Consider the following 20,606-nt stretch of genomic DNA (forward strand, 5'->3'; position numbering starts at 1 on the left):
CACCAAACTGGTGCAGGGCGAGGAAAGGATTTTTAAAGCATCTAAAAAAGATGTTTCACTTTTGCTTGTTGATTACACGTTCATATAAAGACATTTTAATTGTTTAAAAAAAGTTTCTGATTTATCTATTAAGGCTGGTCAAAATTAGCTTTTATAAACAAACCAGTCTCTTTACTGGTATAAATACTCAAGAAGGGTTAAATTATACTTGTTCTCTCTTCCAGCCAATGAGAGCCTATGTGGGCGTGTCTAATGTACGTGCAGACGTCACTGACTATATAAATGTAGAGGAGCTCGTACTGCGCGTGACCGACGTTCCTTGTTTTGGCTTTGACGGATTAACCGAAACAGAAAATCGTAAGTATCGATAATGATTGATCTTAAACTTACTAATCACGTCTAATGTTTCTTTCAGCTTACTAAAAATCAGGTATTTAGAATATTTGAGAACACCGACAGCCTTTCCAGCTCGTTTTGTGTGTTTAAATTCGCGGATTTAGATCACTTTTCGTCGCGGTAGCAACAAGCTAAGCTAACAAGCGCGCTTTTATATTTACTCGAGCTTGGTCTCTGTAGATATTTAACTAATTTTAGCTTAAATTGGTACTTTAAACGCATACTCTGATAAAACGCGTCGTTTGTTCAAATTTTAACGGTTACACGTGGTGTTATTGAATTGTCGGTGTAGACAAAGAAAAGGCTGTAATTGGTGTTCTTGGGCGCCATGTTACACGTAAAGGCAGAAACGTGTCTGTGTCTCATCCTGAGATGGTGGACTTCAAAACTGCATAAATACGAGATTCTATCTCATCAATTTACTGTTGTTTTTTCGCCCTTTTTGCAATATTTTAACCCAAATGGGGTGTTTATGTAATACTAGTGTGCCTGAATAGTTGAATAAACCCGACCGCCGCTGAAGATATTTGCCTCCAGGCGGTGTGTGTGTGTGTGTGTGTGTGTGTGTGTTGAATAGGAGTCTGTTGAGTATCCGTGTGTGACCCAGTGTCCCACTGCGAGATCTTCAGGTTATCTATTCTACACAACGACACACGCTTTCTACTTGTTTATATACATAGTTAACACTTGGTTGCACTTTAAAAGCACATGAGACGCCTTTTAGAGTGGCCAGCCAGCTCATTTATCTTTAACGTCACACATTTATATTTTAATCTCTTTAATGGTGCCCCCATGTTGTAAAGCGCCTAGCTGGTAATAAAGGAGACTGAGAGCCTCGACTTTTAATGTTTGACTGTAGTATTATTATTATAATGGGCGGGACGAGGACCGGAGTTTTGTTATTGATTACGTCAGCGCATGTGGAAGTCCCCGCGGCTGTGCTGTTTCTCTTATCGGCTCTTGTCCCTCATTCAGGCCGCTTCATTGAGGTGCCATGGCACGTACAAAACAGACCGCTCGTAAATCCACTGGTGGTAAAGCCCCCAGGAAGCAGCTGGCCACTAAAGCGGCCAGGAAGAGTGCGCCCTCCACCGGCGGAGTCAAGAAGCCCCACAGATACCGGTAAGGCAAACACCGACGCACGTGTGTGTGTGTGTGTGTGTGTGTGTTTATACACATTTTTTCATGAGCATTTAGAGCGTATATATTATATACACGCACACATAACGTTTGAAGTGGATCAGCAGAGTCTTTAAGCTATTCAACACACACATTTAGAGACAATTCTTGAAAAACTGGATGGAAAAAAAGTCAACATTAGAACTTTTTATATTGTACATATTTAGCAGTGACATTATTGGAGTATGTAAATTAGAGTGAGTCACTGAATAGATTTAATACATAGAAGAAATCCCAAACAAATTAGTATTTTTTTCATATCTTTATCAAACTTCATTATGGACTGCGTTTGACAAATCTGATGTAAAGCTGGCTTAATATTCGTTTACCGCAATATTTTAAATATGCAGTCTGAAATGGCAGGTTTGTATGTCTTCAGAACAACATTAGCACTGTTTAAACGACCATAAACGATGTTATAGGCTACGTTAATAGCTGTACATTTCCAGATTTAGAATTAGCAAATGTTATTTTTCTGAAGTTTATATTATTGAGTCAGAATGTGCGAACATGAAGCTAACTTTACCTTAATACGATCGGCCTGGGAACTCAGCAAGAAAACATTCATTTTTTACAAAGCTTTAAAACTTCACGTCTTCAACAAAACACTACACAACTAAAGAGTAAAGGACTTCAATTAATTAAATTACACCGAATACGTAGCTCATAACATGTACTCCCTTTTAGATCAAAATCATTTTTAATTTTTCTGGTGTTCAACACATTTTTTGGAGCAAATCGAAACTAGGTCTGAACAATAGGGCAGTCAACATATGAAGTGGTTCGAAACATTTGATGCAATAGGCCGAAGACTATTCAACACATTATTCTTGGTTTGGGATCACTTGGAAAAAAGTAAGGCTGAAGAATACAGTAGTCAACATTTGCAGTGGTTGAAAACCATTGTTAGAATGGTCCTGGTTTTCACCACATTTTTGGCACAATTTTAAAAACTAGGGCTGAACAATACAGTAGTTAACATGTAAAGTGGATTGAAACTTTTCTTATCCTAAAACTGTTTAACACATTTGTTTTGGGACCATTTTGAAAAACTAGGTTTATACAATACTGTAGTCAACATTTGATGCAAGTCAACCTCAGTCCTAAGACTATTGAACAACACCCATTCTGGTCTTTGGTCAACTTAAATCTTTATTTTTATTTATTTATTCTTTTTTGATCCACTTTAAATATTGACTACTGTATGTTGTTTGAGTATCTATTACAATGCGTGTCTGCAATAGTCATAAGACAGGATTAAATATACAAAAAATAAAAGCATTACTGTGTAATTTATACAATAGCCATGTTTTACATTTTGTTTGTTAATTTCTTTTTTTTTCTTGAGTACTGTCAGACTCCACACAACCTTATAGTGTTTATGTAACTTGTATTTTTGCTCTGTGTTTGTATATGATTGTATTTTTTCATATATATATATTTTATGCAAATCACCCCAATTGATCTAAGTTTGTCTAGAATCTTTCCAAATAGAGCTAATCAAATCATCTAGTAAAACTGTATTTATATCGCAATGTAGATTGCAGCAAAACTAAACATTGCAGTGTGAGATTTGTCAAATATCATGCTGCACTGACAAGTTGATCCATTTCATATGTTTACTACTTTACATGTAAATCTACCTGTGTATACGTACAAACGCATACATATGGCTCATGCACTAAAAGTACATATGTTTCATAGCCATATGTTGGTGTGTGTACTATACATGTACGCATTTTTTGGATTTCATGCGTTTGTATATATACTCCATGTTATACAAGTGTGTATAATGACGTGCATATAAAATAAACTTGTTGCATATAATTGTGTAAATGTTATGTTTGTGTACGTTTTTATATGAACATGCACTTATGGTTTGTCAGATGTTTATACTTATTAAATGTGCAATTTTTATACAATTATACGGTTATATATAATTTTTTTTGTATTAGTTATTGTATATTAAATGTATGCAAATGTATTGTATATTGAATGATTTGAATAGTGTGTATGATTTAGGGTGTCTGCATTGTGTATAAATGGTATTTCACCATAATATAAATAAGCATTAGGCATATTTGTGGTTTTAAGTGTGTTTTATATAGGATTTAGAAGTAAACAAAGCATTTATTCTTAATGTTGCTTGGACGGACTGATTTATTTTTTAATGCACAAATTAATTTTTTTTCTTTCTCTCCTAGTCCTGGAACTGTGGCTCTTCGTGAGATCCGTCGGTACCAGAAGTCCACAGAGTTGCTGATCCGCAAGCTTCCCTTCCAGCGTCTGGTTCGTGAGATCGCTCAAGATTTCAAGACCGACTTGCGTTTCCAGAGCGCTGCCATCGGTGCCCTGCAGGTGCGTTTTCCAGCACTTTAACACACATCTGCATGCATGCTTGGGTCATTTTCTGTTTGTTTGGTCACTCATGACAATGTTTTCCCATTCTGAATTGTAGGAGGCAAGTGAAGCATACCTGGTGGGTCTGTTTGAGGACACTAACTTGTGCGCCATCCACGCCAAACGTGTCACCATCATGCCCAAAGACATCCAGTTGGCCCGTCGAATCCGTGGAGAACGTGCTTAAACTCTCTACTATTTACTCTTTTTGTGTGGAGGAATATATGGGGGTGGGGCTTGTCGTGTGGGTGGGTCAGGGGTGGGAGGGGCATCTGGGGTTCTTACACTCTTGACTATAAATGCCTGTGTAGTTTAAGTTTATTTTTTGTATTTTTCAGTAGTGGCGGTAGGGAAGGGGTATCTTGTGATTGAAGTTGGTAGTGGGGACGGGCGGGGGGGCAGCGTCAGAACATTCCGGGAGCTCCTCAGGGTTTTAAAGTTTGTATTTTAGACTTTCATATACCTCTGCCTAGTCTGCATGCTTCATGATGAATTTAGAACGTGTCCCATTTTTATTTCTCTCGTTATTATATTGGGTTTCTCCTCTTCTATTGTGGCCATTTGGTTGTAAATAAACTTTCCACTACCTCAAACTCTCTACTGCTGCTTGTTTTTGTGGATTTCACATGGTGTGTATTTGCATGAAGTGTTCAGGTGCAATCTCAATTTGGAATAGAATTTCAGATGAACTTTAATTTATTTAGTTAATTTTAAATTTTATATTGACTTTTATTTGCTTTTTATTTATTTGATTGTTCCTGTGGGGTTAGGCTCAGTAGTTTTACTAATGAGGGAAAAGGGTTCTTCAATTTTATTTTTAATACAGTGAAATTACTGAAACATACGAGGCTGAGAGGGACAAAAGGGGGAATTTCAAATGCCAGTTAAGAGTTTTCTTCCCCTTGGGTTTCTATTGGGGTATGTGTAGCAATTTTTACATTTGGGAGCATGATCTTTAAAAAAAAAAATCCTTTTTTTTTTTTTTAATACAGTGAAATTACAAACATGCAAATTTTTAGAGCATTTCAAAGGCTTTTTTTTTTATTTTATTTTTTTTTAAATCTCTCGTTCCAAACTTAATTTGAGAACTAAAGGATTTGCATAACACTGGAATTGGTCATGCATTGTTGCAGGTTTTGGATGTATTTTGACCAAAAATTGTTGAACTGTTTTATCACCAATTAACTAAGTGGAAAGACAAACGTTTCCTTAAGCCCAAAGCTTGAAATGCTGCATTATTCAACCTATGCTTGGTTGCATTTCTTTCATTGCCCTACTGTTAAATTAAAAAAAGGTTTTTGATTAATTTATACATGCAGTTCAATCCACTTAAGTCGTGATGTATTTAATACTCTTTCCGAGTCTCATTTGAATTGAGAAAATATTTATTTATGACCACTCTTTAGTCATATCATACATTAAAGTAAAATCATGGTGTTCACTACAGTCTCTGGACTTGGATAAAATCACATTCTGGCTGTGGTTGAAAGTACCGTTACTTGCCCAAAAATGTTAAAGTATCTGTTGTAACTATTACTCAAAGTATGAGTAAAAAATAGACCTTTCAAAAGTACTCTAGTGAGTAGCCTATCAAGCTGGGACAGATTGAAGGTTTACATGTAATTTGTGTAAACATCATTCTGTAGTGCATTTAGTGATTGGTCAAGGCCATTTCAGTCATACTGCAAGCATTTGTCAACATCTCATCAGTGACCTTCAATTTAAACCATCTCTGGGTCATTGCATGTAAAGTATCTTCTCTGGCACTTAATGCTCCCAAACAGTGTGCTGCATATCTTAGTCCTGCATGATGCAATTTACATTCTATGTGTGATTTGATTGGACAGGAATCGCAGGACTGATTTTTCAAATGTCTATAAACCAGAAAAGATAAAGTAGTGAGTGCAGGCTGAAGGAAAATAGAGTAAAGTACCAATACAGCACTAAAAATGTACTCCAGGTAAAGTAGACGTTTTAAAAACTACTTGGTGAATTACAATATCTGAGAAAAACTACTCCCAGTAATTTGAGTGTTTGTAATTTGTTACTTTACAGCACTGCTTTCTGGCCTTCTGATATCAGGTATGGATATGTATGTGATGATGATTTTCAAAAGTGTTCTATCACTTCGTAAATGCTTATTAATGTTAGTTGAGCCTCCGATTTTACAGTTTGATAAAGCACTTTGACCTGAAAGCTGCTTTGAGTTACGTCAGACTTTACAAGCAAATGTAAAATATTAGAACTCTAAAGCAGTAGTTCTCAAACTGTGGTACATGGGCTGCCTTCTTTTGGTGCGCAGAGTAATCCAATATGTCAGTGGGTCTCAAACTTTTTTCATTAAGTACCACCTCAGAAAAAAAGTCTCTCCCAAGTACCACCAAAATGAACAATATTGAAATACAGTAGCGTAGTAGGCCCAGTAAAGCAGCTACAACCCTGCACAGTTAAAAAAAACGTGGCAGATTACCTCAGAAATATAGGCTATATGGCATATTATATACATCATTTTTAATAAATTTTGAAATATGTGTAGCATGTACATGACATATTTCATTCCTCCACGTACCACTAGAAGGAAGCCTACGTACCACAGTTTGAGAACCACTGCAATATGTCATATGTACATGCAACATATATTTCAAAATGGATCATATATGAACATAAAGCCTTTATTTATGAGGTCCAAGCAGCATTTCCAGCCTTTGATGAATAGGATACTATAGGTTTACACTTTACATTTAAGTACAGGAGATTTTTTTTCACTTTAAGCACTTTTAAAAGCACATTTTAATTTAAACATTGCCATGTTATTTTGTTTGTTTTACATATAAACACAGCAGTGTTCATGTTCAAACTATTTATAAGGTTTAAATAATAAATATTAATAATAGTTATTAATCTGCCACGTTTTTAAACTGCAGAGTTGTAGCTGCTTAATTAGGCCTACTACACTACTGTATGTCAATACTGGTCATATGGTGGTACTTGGAGGGACAATTGTTTTCTGAGGTGGTACTTGATGATAAAAGTTTGAGAACCACTGCTCTAAAGAAATGCATATGTCATGTAGCTGTTACTTTTTTACCTGTCTGGACAATCTTTGCTATGCAACCTAATGTGTCTACATCAGGGATGTCCAAACTTGTTCCTGGAGGGCCGGTCTGCAGATTTCAGCTCCAACTTATCTCAACACACCTGTATGGCTGTTTCTAGGATGCCTGGTAAGAGCTTGATTAGCTCCGGTGTGTCTGATTGTGGCTGGAACTAAACTTTGCAGGACACTGGCCCTCCAGAACCGAGTGCTCTAGATTCAAGAACTGAATGCTAATTCCTAATATGAGTTTATTATACAGATCAAGTAGCAGATAATGAAGGCGCTTTTTCAGTGTGTCCACTAATGCAGTGTTTCTCAACCATGTTCCTGGAGGACCGCCATCTATACACATTTTCCTTGTTTTCTTAATCAAACACATCTGATTCAGATCATCATTAGCAAAGACCTGTAATGGGTCTGACAGATAAAGGAGACATCCAAAACATGCAGTGCTGGTGGTCCTTCAGAAACATGGTTGAGAAACACTGCAGTAATGCATCCTCTGATGTTAATAACAACTAGCAGTCAAATTCAATTCTGAAATGGCATATTCAGACGATCCGCTTCAACACAAACACATTCAAGACCAGACATTTTGGACGGCTGATTTGACGTAGAAAACGTTTTACTTCCGAAGTTAGCATTAAACCATAAATTAACATCGCAGATGAAAAATAAAGTCTCCATTTTAGTTTGAGTCATGATGATGGTTTGTTTTTGACTTCCTCTTCTTCCTCCTCAGACAGCAGTCCTGATATATGATCATAGAGGTTTTTCTCCAGAGTCTGGTCTACCTCGGTCTCTTTCCTGAACACACACCACAGGAGGATACCCACTCCTAACAGGCTGATGGGGAGGACTTTCCACCAGGGCCGCTGGAAGTTGCTGCCCATGGATCGGTCCACGTTCCAGGTCCTGTGACTGGCGGGGCTGGTGGAGAACTTGATGGGTTTGTCTACTACTTCATCCTCATGTTCTGGAGGTTTCCTGGACTTTGCGTGCAGCGCTGATGTTATGGACAGCATCCTTGTGGCACACGGCCTGCAGGTAATCAATATGGAGCATATTCATATTAAAGATGTGCTTAAAGGGATAGATCACAATAATTAAGATTTACCGTTTACTCAGGTGGTTCCAAACCTTTGTGTGTTTCTTTATTGTGTCGCACACTAATGAAGATATTTTGAAGACAGCTGGAAACCGGTAACCATTGACTTTCATAGCAGAAAAAACATATACTATGAAAGTCAATGGTTTACAACATTTTTCAAAATATCTACTTTAGTGTTCAATAGATGGAAACTCGAAGGTTTGATACAAGTAAAGGGTGGGTGAATGATCACAATTATTATTTTTATTATTTATTTTTTTATGAGAGAACTATGCCTTTAACTCCTGTGCATAAATCAATAGAAAATACATATTAGGTCCATAAAGGACAAAATAAAAGTTTCTTTATGAACATAAGTTTTCCTTTTTATCTACTAAACAATTACTTAATTAATTTTGTCTTAAACTTTTTTTTCCACGTACAATTGGAAATATACACTCACTGGCCACTTTATTAGGTACACCTGTCCAACTGCTCGTAAGCGCAAATTTCTAATCAGCCAATGACATGTCAGCAACTCAATGCATTTAGGCATGTAGACATGGTCAAGACGATCTGCTGCAGTTCAAACAGAGCATCAGAAAGAGGATTTAAGTGACTTTGAACGGGTTGTTGGTGCCAGCTGGGCTGGTCTGAGTATTTCAGAAACTTTGGGTGCCACTCCTGTCAGCTAAGACATTCGGATGGTCGGGCATCAACATCATGAAAGCATAGACCTATCCTGCCTTATATCAACAGTTCAGACTGGTGGTGGTGGTGTAAGGGTGTGGCGGATATTTTCTTGGCACACTTTGGGCCCATTGAGCATTGGCTCAACACCACAACCTACAAAGTATTGTTGCTGATCATGTCCATCCCTTTATGACCACAGTGTGCCCATCTTCTGATGGCTATTTCCAGCAGGATAGAGCACCATGTCATAAAGTGTGAATCATCTCAGACTGGTTTCTTGATCATGACAATGAGTTCACTGTACTCAAATGGCCTCCACAGTCACGAGAACTCAATCCAATAGAGCACCTTTGGTATGTGGTGAAACGGGAGATTCACATCATGGATGTGCAGCCGACAAATCTGCTGGAGGAACTGCGTGATGCTATCATGTCAATATGGAGCAAAATCTCTGAGGAATATTTCCAGTATCTTGTTGAGTCTACGCCACGAAGGATTAAGGCAGTTCTGAAGGCAAAAGGGCGGCCAACCTGGTACTAGTAAGGTGTACCTAATAAAGTGGCCGGTGAGTATATGTACATTTTGTTAGTAAATGTCCACAAAGTTTCTAATCATTGGCTTTTCAAACAAATAAATGTCTTTTGAAACAAAAATGTGCTGTTTTACATTTTAATAAATGAGTAAAATAAGTTGAAGGAGATAAGGATTAAATATTAACATTTAAATAAAATCAAACCTTATGAGAAAACTGCTTGCGTTAACAATCAAAATGATCACAAAATTAAATTTAAATTCCCAAAAAGAGGCACGAGATTATGTCATAAAGGTCATTGATTAGGGAAAAATCAGTGTTCATCATGTAATAAATGTCTACCAAGGTCAGCAGAGGATTTAAAAGCCCATTAAAGAGCAATTTAACAAGAAAAATAAACCTAACGAAAAGAAATCTGTTCAATTAACACATTTACATTACGTCTCAATTAATTTAATGTTTAAATAATGTCAAATACAAAGCAACTTGGTTGCATAAACCGCATTGAGGTGATAGATGGTCAATTTCAAATCTCTACACAATCAGAAACTATTCACTTGCCTTAATTTCGCGTGTCTTCGGCTGGTAAAAGCATTATAAGCAAAGGAAAATCGTGATAAACGCGTGTAAACTTTTGACATCTTGAGGGTTTCTTCATAACGCGACTCACTTCAGGTCATGTAATGTGCGCCGCTGTAAACTCCGCCCGGAAGGAAAGCTACAACTCACTGAAATGTAGTTCCGCTTTGAAATTTAGACGCTTTAAAGAAAATAACTCGTCTGACCACTTCACATAAATTAAATACTAGCGTATTAAATACGCAAAACATTATATTAACTATTTAAAACTCATCGTTTGAAGCGCATTCTAACTCTACGCTTGGTAATTTCAGGGACTACATATCCCAGAAGTCTGAGTATCAGCCTATCAGAGACGCAGATTGTGCATAACCATAGTAACGTCATCAAACGTGGTGCGAGTTCATTTTCATGGCGCTGTCCGTACACACGTGAATGTGAGAAGGCACTGGCAGATCTTCGTTTGATTTGTAAGTTATTCTAAGGCACATTTATGTTTAGCTCGCAGATATACGTTTAATACGTTTAACCAATGCGTTCAGTAGCTGTTTATAACACTTGAAATTGTTATTAAAGTCACAATCTAATGATTTCCTCACTAACATCACGTCATGAGCAGATATGTAAATAATGTATATATATTATATGTGATCTACTACGTGTTTCCAGCATTTAGATCTTGAAATCCAAATGAAAAAGAGCGATATATACAGTCAAGGCCGAAATTATCCCTTAATGTGCTGTTGAGGATATTTTCATCTACTCTGGGGTGAATTTTTGACTCCTAATTTGACCATAACTTTGTTTTTCAGTTAGCAGAATGTGTTTTGGTAACAAATGTGGTGAAATATTTAAAGAACTTAAATACACTATGGGGAAATTGACTACCTTTTTGTTAAGTTCTGGATGAAAACATCCACTGAATTTAAACTGCTCCTTTTTTAGACCAGAACGCCTATGGGCGCACACATAAGGGCAAAAGCATCTGCTATTTAAAACGACACTTGCTTCAAGCTGAAACTAGCAAACAACAATTGCTTTGCGCCGCATTGCGCATAATTTCAGCCTTGACTACATATTAGTGCTTATCAACAGATTTTAGTCAACAGAGTGTGTAAGGTATGTGGTAAAAGCTACATATATCTTACTAAATTGACTGAAGGGTCGTTTTCTTACTAAAACTATGCAAAATATTTCAAATATTTTATTTATTTGTCATTTCCCTGCTGAAAAATCCAGCTTAAACCAGCCTAGGATGGTTAGCTGGTTTTAGCTAGGTTTACGACCCCATATTTTAGAGGGGTTTTGGCCATTTCCTGGCTGGTTTCCAGCTATTTCCAGGTCTTAGCTGGTCAGGCTGGGAAATGACCAGCTAAAACCAGCTTGACCCGCCTAGCCAGGCTGGGAGCCCAGCCAAAACCAGCTATGTCCAGCTTAAACCAGGCTGGTCAAGCTGGTTTTTAGATGGTTTTAGCTGGTCACTTTCCAGCCTGACCAGCTAATACCAGGCTGGAAATGGCTGGAAACCAGCCTGGAAGTGGCCTAAACCCCTCTAAAACCAGGCTGGTTGACCAGCTAAAACCAGCCAACCATACTAGGCTGGTTTAAGCTGGATTTTTCAGCAGGGTTGGCATTTAATACATTCATTAAATAATAGTACTAAATCTCACTTTTAGATTTAAAAGCATTTGTTACATTTTAATAAATTAACTTTGTAGTTACTATCTTATTCTCTACATTTTTAATCATTTAATGCCTCTTATGCTGAATAAAATAATGCTGAAAAGTAATTTAACTCGCATCCTATTCTTTTTCACCCAGATCTGTTGCAATGGATAAGAGTAAAGCCGACGAACCGCTGAAGAAAAAGAAAGTTAAAAGTGCACAGAAAGAGAAGACGAATAAGAGAAAGGCTGAGGATGAGGTGTGTGTATTTACTAACATTTTATGTTTAGAAAACCTCTGTCATAACACTCATGATAAAGATACACATTATTTATTTAAAAACCAACCAAACCTATTCAAGTTAAAACCCTTCATAATGCATTTAATATATGCAATTAATTATTCACGATTTAAGCTAGAGCCTAATGTGGATACCTAAAGATACTAAGTGATATTACTGTGTATTTTGAGACTTTTAATATGTCATTCAATTAATATCTTTATGAATATGGGCGTTTCACTGTTCTGGGTTGCGGCCGGAAGGGCATCCACTGCGTAAAACATATGCAGGAATAGTTGGTGGTTTATTTCGGACAGGCGACCTCTGATGAATAAGGGACTAAGCTAAAAGGAAATGAATGAATATGTCTGACATTATTTTTTACCATAAATAATAAGTACACTAAATTACTTTTTTGTGTGTGAAGATGTTATAATAGTCATGTTTCACCCACAGTCCAAAGACATGCAGTGTAGGTGAATTGGGTAAGCTGAATTGTCTGTAGTGTATGTTTGTAAATGAGTTTATTGATGTTTCCTGGTGATGGGTTGCAGCTGGAAGGGCATTCGCTGCATAAAACATATGCTGCATAAGTTGGCGGTTCATTCTGCTGTGGTGACCCCTATGCTGTTTTTATAAAAATAAGTGTATCTCACAAATGATTTGATGTAATCCGTCCAAATCAGTTGTATATAGTTTCAAAGTGTTTTATCTGTGTTTTTTTACGTTGACAAGTTTAAAGGTGACATTTGTGTTTTTTCTGTATATAGGAAAAAATGTAAAAATAATAATAATAATAATAATAATTCTATATATATTTTGTGGTTTATTGCACTTTTAAGCTATTTAACTAGTTAATATGGTTGATGACATACACAAACTTCAAATTGGGGATGTAAGGATTTTTTGGATTTATGGCATTTGAAAATACTCAAAAGAATGACAGCTCAACATGTGAAAATACTAAGATATAACAACTGCATAAATGATAAATTACATGAAGTTAACCCGAAAATAAATGAAAAACACTCAACAAATTATAATTTTGAGACTAGGCATGATCAAACTGTCTAAACTAGATGTCGAATTGGACATTCTAGGTTGACTCATTTGTATTTACTCAATAACGAAGCAGCACCTAAATGTAACTACTGCCAGGCTGCTCCGACTATTAAACATATTTTGTTGGAATGTGGAAGTTTGAATAGGTATATATTTATAATTTATAAATTTATAATACATGTATAATTTTTATGTATATACATCTTTCCAAGAAATAGCCATAAGTGCAACCCAGGCTCATTCTGAAAACGTAGTCCCGTGGACTTTTCTGGAGACTGCGAATTATGTAGCCGGAGGTATGTATAGCTGCTAGGGTTGGGGCGATAGACGATGCCATCGTCCATCGCCAGTGGCCAATCAGCATCGCCGATCTTCCGCTCCGCCCCCATTGCAAACCTGCTCTCGAGAAATACACACTTTGGCCCTGTTTACACTAATACGTCTTAGTGTTAAAGAGGCATATTAGAATGAAAATGATCCACATCCACACCGTGTTTTATCTAGCATTTCTGAACAGAGTGATAATCTCCCGGAAAATCGCGCGTCTCCCTCCCGGCCCTCAAATAAGTCGCGCACTGTTCTCACCCCTCACCACCGGATCCCTCCTTTAGCCCCCCACCCCCTCCACGACGATGCCATCGTCCATCGCGATGTTTCACATTAGACATCGTACAGTGCCAAATTGGCCGACATCGCCCAACCCTAATGGCTGCATCTCATTTTTTTAAGTGAACGCTATGGGGCGGTATGACGCCGTTACTTTTTTGCGCTTACTGGCTGACCGCTTACCTCCGTGTGGAGGGCTTTCCCGCCGCAACCAGTTTGTCCATTTAGCTCGTTGTGTATGTCGGCGGACTTGAACCGCAGAGAGGAGCTAACCACGATGACGACCAGAGGAAGGAAGGTGGGTCAGTCGATTGGCCGGTCACACAGTCAATCAGACTAAGACTTCAGTCAGTCACAGACGGTCGCTCGACAGCAGCCTCTGGTGGGATTACACGATAACAGCGCGGGTGCGAACGGCACTCGTGAAAGACATTTGAGATGCGAAAAAGAGAATCTCATGGATTTCGTGAAAACAAAAACTGCAAAAATACGTACCTCCGGGGACATATTTCACGGTCTCCAGAAATGTCCACGGGGCCTACGTTTTCAGAATGAGCCTGGGTTGCATAAGTTGCTGATGTGGCAATAAAAACTAAGATATACCCTGGCGGTATTATTCTATGGCAGGTTAATAATGTGTCTAAGCCGAAAAAGAAAATGAATGCTGTGAATTTACAGGATCTGGTGACGTTGCAGGAAGACGAAACAAACAGAAACGTCACTGAAGAAAAAACGGAGAAAAAGCAGAAGAAGAGAAAGAAAAGCAAAACCGAGGCGAGTATATAGATAAAAGCATTAGTCTTCTTTTCATGTTTAATTCCATTCATCTTTATTTATATAGCGCTTTTACAATGTAGATTGTGTCAGAGCAGCTTAACATAGAAGTTAGGGTTAGAGCAAATCCATCAATGCGCAGCTCCACAAGTGAAGAAAAAAACAACCTAGAGAGAAACCAGGTCCTGTTGGGTATAACCATTTCTCCTCTGGCCAAACTTCCTTTGTGGAGCTGCAGTCTTGGCGCAGGAGGCTGGAGAACGCTGGACGTCCATCGTGGAGAAATGCTGGTGTTAGTAGGTCACCGGCTGGTCCACGGGTTCAATGCGGAGACTTGTCTGTCACTGTGCTCTTACAGGAATCAGTCCTATGCTTTCTACTCCTCCATGACCACCACAGCAGCTGTTCAGGATACGGCCTGGTCCAGGATTATAGATACCTTGGCATCATTCCACCACAGGTCTTGGATCGCATCAGTGGTGCGGCATAGTCTCTAGGGGACTCGGGATGAGTGTCCTCAAGTGGAAATAGAGAACAAATAAAATAATTAGCTTAGCTGCTGTTCATAGTGTATGTAAACAAGATGCAAAAATGGAGTGTTGTAAATGAAAATAGCAGCTATATAAACAAGCATAGGAGCGTTTCTAACAAAATGTCTGGTGCATTAAGACAGGAGGAGTCTGTCCTACAGGGGGTTTATCAACCCCACTCACATGCGTGAAGCACACTCATGCATCAAACTGTTATGCGATACTTTGTGTATGCTTGACTAAAAAGATAGGTCTTTGATCTAGTTTTGAACTGCGAAAGTGTGTGTTAGCCTTAGACAATATCAGGAAGTCTATTCCTGTGTAGGAGCCATAAATGTGAAGGCTCGACCTCCTTTAGTAGACTTTGCTATTCTAGGTACTACCAGAAGCCAGAGTTTTGAGATCTTAAAGGCATTTCTATTTTCATGAAGGGATAATTCAGCCCAAAAGTCTGGTATTTAAAATTTAATCAGTCACTTTTTTTGTTATAAGTAGAACTTTAAAGATAATTTTGTGTAGCTTGGTCATTGCGAGTTTAAAATATGAATTTTTTTTCTTCATTAAACGTATAGAAACTTTTATTATATTATTTATATTTATACTGTTTCCCAGTCCTGGGTTGCGGCCGGAAGGCACCCACTGCATAAAACATATGTAGGAATAGTTGGGGGTTCATTCCGCTGTGGCGACCTCTGAAAAATGAGGGACTAAGCTAAAGGAGAATGAATGAGTATTTCTGGCATTATTTTTTCTTCTTATTAATAATAACTTCACTAAATTACTTTTTAGTGTGTGGCTTATAAATCATCAAGAAGATGTTGTCATAGTCCCTTTTTACAGAGACAAAAATGTATTGCATTTGACTGCTGTGCAGGATCTGGTGACGTTGCAGGAAGACGAAACAAACACAAACATCCCTGAAGAGAAAACAGAGAAACAGCAGAAGAAGAGAAAGAAAAGCAAAACCAAGGTAAGTCAAATTAATGAATCATTTTTGGTTAAAAGTATTAATTTTTGTCATTGCTTTCTTTTCATTAATTGTTAGTTTTGCTAAAAATCTGGTATTTTAAATTTTATGGGCAACTTTTTTTGTTATAAGTACAACTTTAAAGAGGATTTTGTGTAACTTGGCAATTGGAAGTTTTAAATATGGAAATTTTGGTTCATCAAATGCAAGGAAACTTTTATTATAGATAGGAGCACTTTAGACGAGGCAGTGGCGCAGTGGGTAGCACGTTCGCCTCACAGCAAGAAGGTCGCTGGTTCGAACTAAATTGGCTAAATTGTCCGTAGTGTATGAGAGTGTGTGTGAATGTGTGTGTGGATGTTTCCCAGAGATGGGTTGCGGCTGGAAGGGCATCCGCTGCGTAAAAACTTGCTGGATAAGTTGGCGGTTCATTCCGCTGTGGCGATCCCAGATTAATAAAGTGACTAAGCCGACAAGAAAATGAATGAATGAATGAATGAGGGGCACTTTATTGGAATTACTAAAATTAAAACCAAAAATGATGGGGGCTTAATTTGACCACAACTCTCTCTGTTTCAGCAAATAGAATGATTTTTCGGGACAAATCATATGTTGACATATATTTTGGAAACATGCTTTGAAAATGTTCGAAAACTCAACAATACACTTTTTGACTTTCCTTTCGTTATGTTGGGGGCTGTTTTTGCCCCATTGACTTCCATAATAATGGCATTTTTTGATTGCAAAGCCTTGACACCATATAATCATGCATGCTTGATTGTTGCTGGTTTTTCTGGTTGGGAAGAGGCAACATTTGTAATTTTTGCTGCTGACCATCAGTTGCAGTGCAAAAGCATTAGTTTCTGTCTTTTTGTAATATGGAGTTATTTAGATAATGTGTGTTTGTTTGTGAGAGAGACATTATTTTGATATGTCTGAAAAAAAACTTAATAAGCTGCTCAGCTCTCAGAACGTAGTAAGTTTATTTGTATACATGCATACAATAATTAATATTTGGGCAAAATAGTGGTTATTCAGCATAACATACTAAACATACATAATCTGATGTGTACTTATTAACATATATTAAAGTGAAATATTTATTCATTACTATATTTTAAATCATTTAAATCTTGCAAACAAACAGAAAAGAATTGAAGGACCATGGCACAGTAAAAATACACATTTTTGCTGTACACAGTTTTACAGAACGACAGCTGTCTTTTGTAAGTCATGTTGTCATGTAACAGTCCTCAATATTTAATATACTATAATAATCTCAACTGTTTTTAAAACATTTCTGTCTTAGAGTTCTGAAATTATGAAGCAACAAGAACCATCTGTAAAAGAGGAGGAGCAGGAGGAAAACGGGCCGGGTGAAGAGGAAGAATTGAGTCCTGAGGAGAGACGAGTGCTGGAGAGGAAGCTGAAGAAAATTCGCAAAAAGGAGGAGAAGAAGAAACTGAAGGAGGAAAGCAAAAGCGTAACACCGGAAAACAACGTGGCAGAGAAACAGGCGCTGGAATACCTCACATGGTAAGACAAACTACTGTTTTTCTACATGTAGATGCTTTTTTATTCTACAATAGAGATTGCTTTAAGGGTTATTTCACCAAAAATTAAATTCTGATATTAATTACTGGCCCTCATCAAGTCTTTTCAAACCCTGGAGATTAGGGCTGCATATTAGGAAAAAAAATAACATGTTATATTTTCTTTTCTGCGACATGAATACAATTTTACCGGATGATTTGTACAGCTCTATTTGGAAAGATTCCCTTAATTTAGATTGACTTGGCGGATTAAGTCTTTTTCTATGCACTGCATCTGCATAAATTACAATAAATAACAAGCATAAATAAATGAATAAACAGTGCTTAATGGTTTTCTGTGGACTCTAACAGTATTTAAGTACAGAATTTGAACAAGCAAATGTAAAATAGCGTGGTCATTATTGTATAAATAATAATATAATAATATTTGTATCTTTTAATCTTTAATAAATAATCGAGTCCTGCGATGTGACTATTGCAGATACACATAATGCGGTATCAATGCTCAAATGGTATATTATTCAGCCCTACCGGAGATTTTTGTTCATCTTCAGACATGAATTAAGATATTTAAGATGAAATCCAGGAGCTTTCTCATCTTCCATAGATAGCAATAGTTCAGAAAAGGAGCCGAAATTATGTCAAAACAATAAAAAAAAAAAAGTTTAAAGCGTCTTTGTTGTCCAATGTCTTCCATGTCAGATTAATGTGTATGCAGGCCCGGATTGGCTAATCGGGAGGACCGGGAGAATTCCCGGTGGGCCGGTCCGTTTTTTGGCCGCGAGGGCCGGTGTCCCTAGTTCCAGAATCGGTTGCTCTCAGCAGTCACACTTTTTAAAAATTATTTATTTATTTACTTGACCACAGCCTTCTTATTCATTATTTTACCGCAGCTCTGCTCTTTTTATCTATTTTCACGTAGTCTCGTGGGCAGGATGCAAGTTAATGATGATATAACGAGATAAGTCGCCATACAACGTGCAGCTGTTGTGGTACAGTGGTTAGTACGATAGATTATAACGCGGCCAACCTGGGTTCGGTCCTCGTCTGAGAAACAATTTTTTTTTTTTTTCATTTTTATTGTTAAGACATAATACTGTAAGGGTTGTTGAACATTTGAAGTTCTAAAGCAGCTGTTTTCTCAAAAAAAAGACGTGATAGTGTAATTAGAAACTGAATTGGAAATAACCTTATTTTAATATAGTCAGTGGTGAACTGAGGTGGGCCGGTCTGAGGCTTGAAACTCCAGGACTGAAAAAGAGTCCCACTCCAGCCCTGTGTGTATGTTTATTAAGGGCAATATGATGCAGACTCTAATGACAAAACATATTACCATTTTATGATAATATTTCCAGTTTATGCGGTAGTGTTGCAGTTAATTGAAGTTGATTTTAATTTTTGGCAGTAAAACTGGCTCTGTAAGCAGCTGTAAATCTCCACCAACACAGAGCCGTAGTTCACTGACAAGCAAATAATTGGCATGATATTAATATGGAAGAGAATCGGTCTTTGATTTGACAGCTGTTTGCGTGACGTCTCCGTGAACTATGGCTCTGTGTTGATGCTGATCTGAAGGCACGGGAAAATATGACATTTAATACCATGTTTTAGCTCCAAACTCACCTCATGAGAATGTTGAGCATGTGATGATGACAAAATGGTGGATGTAGTACGTCTGAGTTAGATTCATACTACTCGTATTCATACTGCATAGAAAGTACATTTCTAACGGTCAAATAGTAAATTCAAATGCCGTACCTACTGAGTAGTGGGCGATTTCCCACGCAGCCCTTGTCTCTTCTTTGTACGCCATTTGCAGCTTCTGCACAAGAGCGCCCCCTGGATTCTGGAGGAGATTTACTTGTAATCACAGAGCCGTGTTTACCTGACAAGATGTGCATGAGAATCACAGCCTTTTCTGTATTGTGATCTTTATTTGATTTTAATTAATCGTGCAGCCTTGAGAAGATGAGAGAACCCTCTGACTTTATCTAAAATATCTTAATTTCTGGCCTTAGAGGACTGGATAAATAACATAGTTTTCATTTTTGCCTGAATTAATCCTTTAATATGACTTTGCTGATTTATTTCATGTGTATTTAGCTGGTCAGAGAGACGAGAGGAGTGGAAGTTTCAGAAAACCAGGCAAACTTGGTTATTGCAGAACATGTACGACAGTGTTAAGGTATATACGAATCATAAATGACCTTCTTCTTTTTATAAAGTGTATTTTAATGTACTCTATCGTTGTAGAGTTTCTGAAATAAACAGAATTGATGCATTTCTGTGTGCTTCAGGTGCCTGATAGTCATTTTGATGTGCTGTTATCGTATCTTGACGGTCTTCGTGGATCTGCGAGAGATACCACACTGCAGAAAGCTGAAGTTATTTTGCGCTGGGACGGACAAGGAGAAAAAGAGGAAACACAAGATGCTGAAAAGAAGCAACAGAGAGCCAAACAAATCGTCCAGCTGCTATGAAACACTCAACAATACATCACAATATGGTGTTTTCTGGCTTCTCTTAAGAGACCGTTCACCCAAAAATATTAATTCTGTCACCATATACTTCCTCTTTACTTGTTTCAAACTTTGCTTTCTTCTGTTAAACACAAAAGAAGATATTTTGAGAAAGCTAACTATTGACTTCAATATCAGGAAAACAAATAGCTACTATGGAAGTCAATACTGGTTTTTAGATTTCTCCAAAATGTTTTTGTAGTTTTCAACATTACATGAATGTAAATAAATGATTTTATCTATGTATAGTAACCTGTGTTATTAATATCATTTTTGTTTTACATTTAAAAATTTAACAAGGTAGATTGTATCCTCACATGACCACTATGTTAGAAATGTACTCAATTTCTCAAAATTGTCCAAATGAGCACATTTATCTGTGAAAATGAAAATTAAAAGCGTTGTATTATTTACACCAAGCCAGTAGTTAGCCTACATGTAGTTGTTTTTATGGTTAAAATGATCTTATGTAAACATAATCTTGGATAAAAAGACCAAAAAAAGTATAAATTAACGAACATTTTAATCGTAAGCCACGGTCATTACCATAGTACGTGAATGTGCTAATCATGATAGCATTAGTGAATGTGCTAATCATTATGATAGCATTAGTGAATGTGCTAATGATACCTTTAGACAATGTAGTAGGTGACTGTTCGTGTACTTTATTTAATTTAGGGGGAG

General features: G+C 37.3%; 3 protein-coding genes across 5 annotated transcripts; 2 read left to right on the forward strand and 1 right to left on the reverse strand.

Moving 5' to 3' along the window:
• The first annotated feature begins 305 nt into the window (after positions 1 to 305).
• Positions 306 to 4,568, forward strand: h3f3d (H3 histone, family 3D). Its single transcript, NM_201101.1, is given in 4 exon segments — positions 306 to 357; positions 1,372 to 1,518; positions 3,780 to 3,933; positions 4,034 to 4,568. Coding segments are annotated over 3 exon segments (411 nt in total). The 5' UTR covers positions 306 to 357; positions 1,372 to 1,390; the 3' UTR covers positions 4,163 to 4,568.
• A 2,738-nt stretch (positions 4,569 to 7,306) lies between these two features.
• Positions 7,307 to 10,098, reverse strand: uqcc4 (ubiquinol-cytochrome c reductase complex assembly factor 4). Its single transcript, NM_001386582.2, is given in 2 exon segments — positions 7,307 to 8,113; positions 9,949 to 10,098. Coding segments are annotated over 2 exon segments (423 nt in total). The 5' UTR covers positions 10,029 to 10,098; the 3' UTR covers positions 7,307 to 7,770.
• Positions 10,099 to 10,360: 262 nt separating this feature from the next.
• On the forward strand, positions 10,361 to 20,339 carry chlsn (cholesin). 3 transcript variants are annotated; one of them, NM_001386559.2, is given in 7 exon segments: positions 10,361 to 10,436; positions 11,788 to 11,890; positions 14,258 to 14,353; positions 15,758 to 15,853; positions 17,160 to 17,386; positions 19,507 to 19,588; positions 19,701 to 20,339. In NM_001386559.2, coding segments are annotated over 6 exon segments (777 nt in total). In that variant the 5' UTR covers positions 10,361 to 10,436; positions 11,788 to 11,797; the 3' UTR covers positions 19,884 to 20,339.
• Positions 20,340 to 20,606: the final 267 nt, after the last annotated feature.

The sequence above is a fragment of the Danio rerio genome, chromosome 24, assembly GCF_052040795.2.
Source record: "Danio rerio strain M-AB ecotype USA chromosome 24, GRCz13ab, whole genome shotgun sequence".
Lineage (NCBI taxonomy): Eukaryota > Metazoa > Chordata > Actinopteri > Cypriniformes > Danionidae > Danio > Danio rerio.

Coding starts and splice junctions, on each gene's coding strand:
- chlsn (XM_087308828.1), top strand. CDS start 11,798: ATGGATAAGAGTAAAGCCGACGAACCGCTGAAGAAAAAGAAAGTTAAA. Junction 15,854..17,159: donor GAAAGAAAAGCAAAACCAAG/GTAAGTCAAATT, acceptor TTTCTGTCTTAG/AGTTCTGAAATTATGAAGCA. Junction 19,589..19,700: donor ACATGTACGACAGTGTTAAG/GTATATACGAAT, acceptor TGTGTGCTTCAG/GTGCCTGATAGTCATTTTGA.